This window comes from Embiotoca jacksoni, unplaced genomic scaffold (genome assembly GCF_022577435.1).
Source record: "Embiotoca jacksoni isolate LCO1_2020_lvr unplaced genomic scaffold, fEmbJac1.0.p SCAF_2, whole genome shotgun sequence".
In the NCBI taxonomy this organism is placed as follows: domain Eukaryota; kingdom Metazoa; phylum Chordata; class Actinopteri; family Embiotocidae; genus Embiotoca; species Embiotoca jacksoni.
The window spans coordinates 23,137,398-23,147,927 of record NW_027185340.1 but is presented as its reverse complement, the minus strand read 5'-3'; the positions used below and the strand labels follow the sequence as shown (position 1 = coordinate 23,147,927).

At 42.8% G+C, this 10,530-nt stretch overlaps 1 protein-coding gene across 2 annotated transcripts; it reads right to left on the bottom strand.

The window, feature by feature from the left end:
- Positions 1-58: 58 nt before the first annotated feature.
- slc35a5 (solute carrier family 35 member A5) lies at positions 59-10,064 on the bottom strand. 2 transcript variants are annotated; one of them, XM_069155090.1, is made up of 10 exons: positions 9,986-10,064; positions 9,298-9,454; positions 9,028-9,126; positions 8,155-8,288; positions 7,856-7,923; positions 6,432-6,620; positions 5,642-5,842; positions 5,423-5,550; positions 3,809-4,077; positions 59-2,358 (listed from the first exon to the last, which is right to left on the bottom strand). In XM_069155090.1, exons 2-10 carry the CDS (start codon positions 9,422-9,424, stop codon positions 2,290-2,292), a joined length of 1,284 nt encoding a protein of 427 aa, XP_069011191.1. In that variant the 5' UTR covers positions 9,425-9,454; positions 9,986-10,064; the 3' UTR covers positions 59-2,289. The 2 variants fall into 2 exon arrangements, with proteins under 2 accessions (XP_069011191.1, XP_069011193.1); XM_069155092.1 differs by having other exon boundaries at positions 9,298-9,457; positions 9,986-10,052.
- Positions 10,065-10,530: the final 466 nt, after the last annotated feature.

The following is a 10,530-nucleotide window of genomic DNA, read 5'->3' as shown; positions in this document are numbered from 1 at the left end:
TAGACTTTATTGTAATGATGTTGCTGCTTCTGACTATTTATATTTAGACAGAATCGAAACAGTTTGCTTGCAATTTAATTCACAACAAACAGCATTCATTGGTTATTATCTTATGGCACAAAACAATGATCTGAAGAGAAACGTATTTCCTACCATTTCACAGTTAGACAAAAACTGTTCGAGGCCAAGTAAGAAAAGCAGAAGTAAGTTTGTTGTGCTTTTACAAAGATTCAGGCATTAGTGGTCCATTATGTTAATACCCATGGTTCTGGTTCCAAAACTACTGCAAAAGAGCTGAGCTGAAAAAAAAATCCTTTGATACTGCCATCGAAACGAGCTTACAATTAAAATGCTAAATGGTCTGTACTTGTACAGTGCTTTATCACCTTTTGGTCTCGAAGCGCTTTAACATGGTTCTCCATTCACCCATTCACACACTAATGAGACGGATCACCATGCAAGGTGCTGCCATCAGGAGAACATTCACACACCGATGGTACAACATCGGGAGCAACTTAGGGTTCAGTGTCTTGCTCAATGACACTTAGGCATGTGGGGATCAAACCACCAATCTTCTGATTAGTGTGCAACCCACAGTACCATCTGAGCCACACCCTCTCCCAATTAGAGGAACATCACTATAGTTTATGGATTTGTACTGAGCTATGTTACTGACATTTTCCACATTATTTAAACACAGTCTGAGTTGATCATAGAATGAATACAAACTTTAACTTCACCACAGTTTAAAAAGTCTGAAGCCTGATACAATCATAAAATTGTCTGAAACATGGCTGCTGGTCTTCGAACCTTAATGTACAGTTGACCAATCAGATCGCTGGGTCGGAACTACTTGTTGTGTAATTCACTGCAAGCAGTCAAAGAGCAGCAAATACAACAGTAAGCATGAGAAGAAATACAAGATTTATAACAGAAACCCTTCATGTTCCCAAATGACAAATAAAGCTGGTGCTTCTGACAGCAGTCATCCACAGACAGTCATCCACAGACAGTCATCCACAGCAGTCATCCACAGCAGTCATCCACAGCAGTCATCCACAGGCAGTCATCCACAGCAGTCATCCACAGACAGTCATCCACAGCAGTCATCCACAGACAGTCATCCACAGGCAGTCATCCACAGGCAGTCATCCACAGACAGTCATCCACAGGCAGTCATCCACAGGCAGTCATCCACAGACAGTCATCCACAGGCAGTCATCCACAGCAGTCATCCACAGACAGTCATCCACAGCAGTCATCCACAGCAGTCATCCACAGGCAGTCATCCACAGCAGTCATCCACAGACAGTCATCCACAGCAGTCATCCACAGACAGTCATCCACAGGCAGTCATCCACAGCAGTCATCCACAGACAGTCATCCACAGGCAGTCATCCACAGGCAGTCATCCACAGACAGTCATCCACAGACAGTCATCCACAGGCAGTCATCCACAGGCAGTCATCCACAGCAGTCATCCACAGACAGTCATCCACAGGCAGTCATCCACAGCAGTCATCCACAGACAGTCATCCACAGCAGTCATCCACAGACAGTCATCCACAGCAGTCATCCACAGCAGTCATCCACAGACAGTCATCCACAGGCAGTCATCCACAGCAGTCATCCACAGACAGTCATCCACAGGCAGTCATCCACAGGCAGTCATCCACAGACAGTCATCCACAGGCAGTCATCCACAGGCAGTCATCCACAGACAGTCATCCACAGGCAGTCATCCACAGCAGTCATCCACAGACAGTCATCCACAGACAGTCATACACAGCAGTCATCCACAGGCAGTCATCCACAGGCAGTCATCCACAGGCAGTCATCCACAGCAGTCATCCACAGGCAGTCATCCACAGGCAGTCATCCACAGGCAGTCATCCACAGACAGTCATCCACAGGCAGTCATCCACAGACAGTCATCCACAGGCAGTCATCCACAGACAGTCATCCACAGACAGTCATCCACAGACAGTCATCCACAGGCAGTCATCCACAGGCAGTCATCCACAGACAGTCATCCACAGGCAGTCATCCACAGACAGTCATCCACAGGCAGTCATCCACAGGCAGTCATCCACAGACAGGCACGTTTCAAAATATACACAATAGTATGAGTGATTCCAAGAGTCCCTCCAGAGTCCATCACAATCCATGAACGCTGTCCTTCACTGTTTTCCCTCATTCAAATAAATGCCTTCACAGAATTATCGACCATGCTGCGTCCGACAGTACAAGTCTACTGTGCAGCTTGGCAGCAGTGGAGGAAAATCAGCACTACAAAGACTCCTCCTCAGATTCACTGTCTGTGTTGGGCTTCGTCAGGAGCTCCAGCTCTTCGCCGTCCTGCAACAGAACACACAAAGAGGACATCACAATGAATGCAGCAGCGTCTCGTCTCGTCTCGCACAGGAGAATTTACATGTGGCGGGAGGCGCAGCGTGTGACCAATGTGCAGACTCGTGCATTTACAGGGCGAGAGTGAAACCCAGGTCATTTTCTGTGCTACAATTTACCAGCGTCTCTAAAATCAGTAGATGTTAGCGAGGCGGTTGTGCACAGAGACTCAGACAGATATATGGCCCCAAATTGGTTTGTTTGAAAAGAGTGAACTAAGGCTCTCTACTATGAGATTTACCCACGTTAAAACTGAGTGGTCTTATGTACCTGGGTGTCCCACCCCGGTAGAGCCTACGTGGGAAACGCTGATGCAGCAGAGGACACATTTTCAGACACTGAGGTATTTCACACATTAACATCTTAGTATCATACCAACTTTCTAAGTTGTTTTCAGATATTGGTGGGGAGTATTTACAGCCTTGAAAACACAGAGAGGAAATACCTCACATTTGAAAGCCACAGCTGTTAACCGGCGATTTGTTTTGGATAGTCCTCGACCAGAGAAACAAGGAATACATCCCATAACTAGTATCAGCGTTTCCTATTTAAGTCAAATGTAAAATTCCCTGACTTTCACAGACTGAAAAGCTGAAATTCAATGACCTATAATAAACAGAAAAACAGGCTGGCTTTGTGCTGAGCAGACAAGAAACAGACAGCTTGTGATAGCTGTGTTGTTTATTCCCATCAATTTGCAACCTCACAGGTCAAAAGTGTTCAGTGCTTAAACTTACTGCACATTTATTATGATCACACACAACTCGGCCCGTGCTTATAAACACACCGAGCCTTGTGCAAAAAACCTTACAAACATACAAACATTTTCTCCAATGGGAGCGGTCAGAAGCATGCTGGCTTCTTCGTGTTGCAAAACAAAATATCCTGATATTTCATGACTTTGCCCAAAAACATGATCCAACCCTCTGACTTTCCCTGTCTGGAAAAAAGTTTCAAAAATGCCCTGATATTCCCTGAACTTCCCTGACCCGTGGGAACCCTGTCGTATTTCACATACAACAGGGGTTTCCCTCAGTAGAAGACAGGTGATGAGAACAACTACAAAGTCCTGCTCACTCCAGGACAGTGTCTTCATAAGGCCCCTGTAGATAGCTGTGTTGTTAAATAGCTTCCTCTTTCAAAATCCACCAGAAATGGAATCATGTGGCTCCAGCATGACTCTGGATGCTGTTTTCATAGCAGGGAATCAGGTTTCCTCCCGCACTGAAGAAATCCCATTATAGAGACACGAGAGCCAAGTTTCCTACAGAGAAGCTGGTATGTGCGTGGGAGGAGACGAAGTGGCTATACATCTGGGTGAGGTGAGTGAAGCAGTGGGAGAAAAGGAGTGTGTGGGCTTGTGTGCGTGACTACAGGAGGTTTGTGGTTGGTTCCCTACCCCTCTGGACCTCTCGAACACCTCTCCGTTGATGACCCGTAGCTTTTCCTGCTGCAGGCTGTATTCCGGGTCTTTGAGCCGGCTGGCGTTGTAGATAAAGATGGCCAGCAGGACCATTGGAGCCTGGAGGAAGAAGTCCAGCGAAGGGTGGAAGTCGAAGAGGAAGAGGGAGAGGCCGGTAACCAGAACGGTGGTGATCTGGCCCGTCAGCACGTGGAACATGTTGTCTCTGAATTTTAAGATGAAGGCCACAGATAAACCCAGGGCAGCTGAGGAGGAGACAGAGACGAGTATGAGTCCTTCGAATGCACACTATTGCTGTCTTAGCTCAGTCATACACTGTCAACACAACCTCTTATTGATTTTAATGACTTTGCAGCTTTTTACAGAGACTAAAACTTGTTATCCACACAGCATTGGCTATTTTCAAAAGCTTAAAATGAAACATGACCACTTGTGGTGTCCAGACAAATTACAGCATGAATTGTTTGATATAATGGTCTGTGTTTGTATTTAGTTCAAAGAGAAGTGGTCGCATGACTTTGTCATATCACCACCAAAAAACTGTGATATTGTTGTTGTCCTGAAAAGTCTCCGGAATTAAAACTGGAGACCAACGCCCAAACCTAGTCACAATGTAAAGAGTCTTTTAATGTCAATAACCATGATCGTAAAGTTTTTTTTGAACTTTAACAGAATAGTTTGACGTTATGGGAAATATGCTTTTTTTTTTCTTCCTCAGATAAAAAGATGAACAAACTCCTTTTATCTGCAGGTTAAATATGAAGCTGGTTAGTTTGCAGACATTATACAAACTAGATCCTTTCGAGCGTAACCCGGCTCTCACCAGTCCTGTCCAAGTGATAGTGTGGCACACAGCGCCGTTATCTTAACTGACATTCTTTAGATTGAGGTCAAATGCACCGCTATCACATTTAATATTAAAATAAAGCATTTATGGCTAAAGGTCAAATTTGCTGATCTGGACAATGAATTTGAATCCAAATGTGCTCAACGGTGCAGAGAACCATCTGTATTCTGCAAAACAACTAGAATAAATACCTCATTTCATTTATCTTTTAGAGGAAAACCTTCTGACTATATATAATATAGCAGCAGCCGTATACTTTATTATTTAGAATCAGTGAAGCTATGCCGATGATACAGAAAGGTCTAACATTTACGAAAACACTCATGAGTCACACACACACAGCTGTTGTGTTCACTGTTGCTGGTTCACGTGAACGCCGACATGAAGCAGGAGTTCAGTGAGCAGCTGGTGTGTTTTGGAGGTTGTTCGAATAGGGAAGACATTTTGCTTTCTTTTAGCTTTTGAAGGAACTTGATGATACATGTTTTTTTATATACTGAGCTTCAAAAGTGATGATTTTGTAACAGACAGGATGGAGTATGGTATCAATCTCCTCTGCAGGAAAGCAAACAAGTATATCATACAAAATGTTGTACTATTCCTTTACCCAATTATTTAAATTGCCTAAACTTCATCAGAGGGGCCTCTCATAAGAAAACATCCGGTTATTTTGGAAGACACTGACAGATCACGTGTTTCATCTTTTAGGCATGAGGACTTGTCCTTGTCCCACCGGTACTCACCAGTGACCAGCACCAGGCCCAGGGAGTAGACATTGTGTCCATGGAGGAGGCCACAGTGCACGGTGAGGCCTCGTGCCTCGCTGCCGAGCCCGAGGGTCAGACCATTAAACACCACACCGAAGGCGTACCTGCAAAACCACGCAGCAAAGGAGTAAGATTAGCATGAGAGTTAGCCGTGTGTCTGCGGCTTCAGTATCGTCTTCACACGCTGCTTCTCACAGTTTACTGTTCTGAATGAAGATGCTCTCAGTGAGCTCGTCTCCCTCTTTAAGAATCTTCTCATTGTAGATGTTGGCCATGGCGGAGATAAAGCACTGGAGGACGAGCAGGATGTGACCCACGCCGAGTGAGCGAAGCCTCTCCACTATCCTGTCCCTCCAGGCCTGACCGGGCAGGGACGATGTCCAGGAGTCACTGGCACTGCAGAAGGAGCCGAGATATGAAACAGGAAACATAAGAACCTCACTGACTCATGAGTGAGCAGGTGTATTTGACAGGTTATGTAATGTGTCATCTCCTCCTATGTTTCTTGGATCATTCTTGGATTCTTCTGGTCATTACTGATTCACCCTCATACATTTGCTCCGTGAATTCATTGGTTATTTGTGCAATTAAATGTAATAAGTTGTAAAACAAATGCTCCTAAATTCCCAGAGCCTAAGGAGACATCTTGTTTACAGATTTGTACTTTTGCCCGACTAGCAGTCAAAACTATCGCATTTGTGACTAATGTGTGTCAGTTAACAAATGGATGAATCAACCAATTCTTTCACTTCTCGACTTCACAGGCGACATCCTCTGATGCTACGTTGTCCTGGAACTGAATAATAATAATAAATGCTAAAGCTGCATTTGTTTGGAAGCAGCATGAAGCAGAAAGTACAGGGTTTCACTGCAGCACAGAGAATCACTCAATCATGAGCGTCGATTCAAACTGTATTAAACACTGACATCGAGACTGCGGGTACTTTGTCCAATGCGGTAAATAATTCTTCAGTCATCACATCACCTGCTGTTCCTCATCTGCTCCAGAAGCTGTGTGTAGAGGAGGCAGGAGTTGGAGGAGGTAGAGAGGGGGTTTGAGTGGAGGCCTGGCACAGCTACTGAGTTTTGGCTGCTTCCAGATCCCGTTGTCAAGGAAACGATAGACAGGAAGAGGATAACCAATGCTGCCCACTGAACCCAGGACAGGTGCCTCCTGATGAGAAAGAAAAGTTGAACTAATCATGACATAATCTATTAGTATTTAATTACACAGTATTGTTTACATGGTGCACAAAATGTCTACTTCGATGAAATGGTGTACCAATAAATGGTAAATAAAGAGTATTTTATGATTGTCGTGATTGGAAATGTTTGAATTTGTGGAAGATTTGAAAAAAAATTAAGAGGCCCTTGATATTTTGTGGTGAAATTACATGAATCAGCAAAAATTGCAAGTCGGACAAAAAAAATGTTTTTTTTTTTGCTTTTTAAATTACTTCTAGATTTATAGTACACAATCACTTCTATTGAATTATATGCAATCTGCACATCACAGAAATAGCTGAAAAATAGTTTAGTTCTCTATTTATTTTCTGAATTTAAAGAACGGTAGGGCTCAACGTTACAAAGAAATTCTAGAGTCATAAAAGTGATGTAGTTTACAAAACAGACAGTGTGTAACTGCAGTATAGAATACATAGGCTACATCTGCAGTAAAAAAATAAAAAAAAATAGATGCTTTAAATTATTTTTACATAATATTTATTCAACAGATACTCTTTGAATAAAAAACAAAGTGCAAAATACAACTGGAAGAGTGTATAAAGTGTATAAAACTCGTGACAATTAGTAGCCTCATTTTCATAATATGACCACATTTCCCATACTCCCCTAGTTTTGCAGTTGTTTTTAGTCAGTCAGTATGTGGTTTGTTTTCAGGATGAGAGGAGAGGCAAAGAGCTTTGCTGACTGTACATGAGGAGTTATTTAGTTTATATATGCAGATAGTTTGGAATCACGTCTTTATGCTGTAACGCCTTCAGCAGTTTTTTTATTGCGGAGAAATCACAGGAAAATGTTGCAAAATGGCGGATCCCACAAATATTGCAGAGATTAGAATCGGTGTTAATTATTTCCTGCAGGGACTAAATAAAACTGGCAACTTGGGTGAATTCCATTTGACCCGCAGTGTGACACGTACAAAAAAAAAATTCAGTTACACTGTCCTACAGTGTGTCTACAGTGTCATAAATAAGATCCTTACTTTGCAGCTACTGAAAGAAAAGAAAAAGGGAGACGTCTCATCTAATAAGGTCACACAAAAAGCAACAAGGGAGGGAAAAGCAACAGCAAGTGTATCAACATACACACAGATTGACACGTATCACCTAAAACAGACTGTCCTTTCACGGAGCAGAACATTACAGCATTATCAAAGGAGCCACTTACTTCAGAACAAGTCTAAAGAGCACAGCTGTGGTCAGGATGACAAAGTTGGAGAACAACACAGCCATGGCCTGGGAACAAGAAGAAGAACAGCAGGCTCAGAGATAAACCGGCATGTGAATCAAACAGCATAACGTGAGTAGAACATTTTGTAAAAACTGTCATGATGTGAGACAGTAAAATCTACAGTCAGATAAGGAGTAAACAGCACAGTGAGGTTATTTTGTTGAATTATTGGAAGTCATGAAACAAAATCTCCTCTAAAACCTCTAATGTAAAGGAAGCGGTCAGTGTGAACCTACAGGCTGCAGATAGGTCATCACATAGAAGATGATGAGGTTGTCGAGAAAGTAGAGGAAAGCAGGGACGGCCCACTTCAGGGAGCTGAGGAAGGAAGAGCTGGAGGCCCAGGCCAGCTCTCTGCATGATCGACCCTCTGAAGAAAACACAGCGAGTGAACACACTTCATTCATAAATCACACAAACAACGAGTACTTGCACAGACATGAGAGGTTATGAGGCTCATCCTGGTTTTGATCTTTAGTCAGGATATCATAAATACTAATATGCTGTTTACAGATAACATTTTACTGGTGAGCAGGTGGGCGTGATGTTTACAACTACAAACAGGTCATTTTGAAATGATTTATCTGACATTCCTACAACTGTAACCCTAAAATTAATGTGACTGTGTGTTGGAAAACAGGCTTCTTCTAACCTGTCTTATACAGACTTCAATAGTTCAGTATTTCAGTGATATCTCCCATCTAAATAAGAAAGTAGATTTAACTATTTTATTACTGGATACATGGGACAGTATCCTGGTTTCTCTCCAAGTGCTCCAGTCAGCATATCCAGGTGTCTCCAAACTGGGAGGAGGGCGTATCTTGAGACAGGATTACGTTTGTTAGGCTTCATTAATCCTGACAAATGTAATTGTGCTAAGTGTACACAGAAAAGAGGGCGTCAACTCGCTAAGTCAACTCTGGTTCTTCTAGTTCAGCCATGAGCATGCTCACTTAAAAAAGTAAGTTTGCAGCATCTGACCAATCACAAACAAGTCCTAAAAACCCACAGTAACCCTGAAGAAATCCAGATATGTGAAAAAGCTGATCATAACCAGGACATTTCTATGCATGTAAACACACTGATACAGCTGTGACCTCCACGTTTACCTCGGACTATGACCCGAACTGACATAACCAGACAGAAGAGCAGTTTGAGCGCCTCAGCAAGGAGATTGACGGATGCAGGGAGGAAGTCATACTTGTTTTCTGCAATCAGAACAGAACAAAGAGACACAGTTAACCAGCTGAGAACACTTCGGTAAAATACACAGCGTAAAAATTAAAACAGTTTTACTCAGTGAAATGAGAGAGTTATTAAATATTTGTATCGCTGCGTAGATGAAGTCCCGTCTGTATCCTTGTCAGTCAGACAGTCACCTGCATTGGCAGAGAGTTTGAGCAGCACGATACGACTGGTCCCCAAGATGACAAAGCCCAGGCCGAGGGCCAGAGTGTAGGCTGACGAGCGGGAGGTGAGCCGGGGGCAGGAGTGGCAGCACACCATTGCTGGGACTGGAACTGGATCCAGTCCAATCTGCTGGACCACAATAAATATAAGGGGACACACACACACACACACACACACACACGTTGGTTGTATCAGACGGAGCGAACCTGGCTTTAAGTTTCAGTCTGTATTGCAAAAGAAAATGTAAGATCAGTGTATTTCTAAAAGGACATACTAAGATCAACATTTTCAACAACTTTAATAAAACATCGACAAGATACGTGGTGATCAGCAGATCAACCTAATGAGAGTAAACGTGAGCTCCAGGTGCCAGCCGGAGTTATAACTACCTGCAGCCACTTATAAAGCCACTGCAGCTCCACTATCTCCTTTGTTCTCCCAGTGTGTGGTGATCATTATTCACACAGGAAAGGGAGGCTTTTTAAAACCATACTGTAAGGGTAATAAGAGCTAGCCTAGCACTATTAGCACGACAACTGTCATGTCTCGTCTAATAAACAAACCCAATAAAAGCAACCGCTCTCTGAAATATTCGGACACACAGTTCTGACACCGTCGCCAATTAAAAGCGAGAACGAGAGCATCGTGAAGTCGTACCTGTTGTTCCCCTTATTTACAAGACATAACTGAAGCAGCGATTCCGTCAACATGAGCGTTTCCTGATTGCTCCGCGCATGCGTAGAAGCGACGGCAGCGTGTTGACGTCACACGACAGTCGCTGGAGGTCAGCGCGAATAGTTTCTGTACCAACTTCGTTAATGTAGACTACAGAATAAACAAAGTAAACTACAAAACAAAGTGAACAACAAACCAGGAGAAGAAAAAAGTCGAAGATAAGAGCAAGGTAAATATGATCATATATACATGAAATATAAATGAATAATAGTTTAATTAAAAGATTCTTTATCAGAATGCAGTTTCTGTTCATATTGGATAAATGAAAGACTTTGACCAATTTGATAAAAGAAAATACCATTCTCACGTAAGTGATATTAGAAGGGGAATGATTGATTGATTGATTGAGGCTGTTGCGAACAAATAAGTAATGTAGCAGTAATGTAATGTAACGTACATAAGTAATGTACAGAGATTACATGAATAGGCTACTTACATTTAGGAATTTGTCTATTGCTTAAGTATAG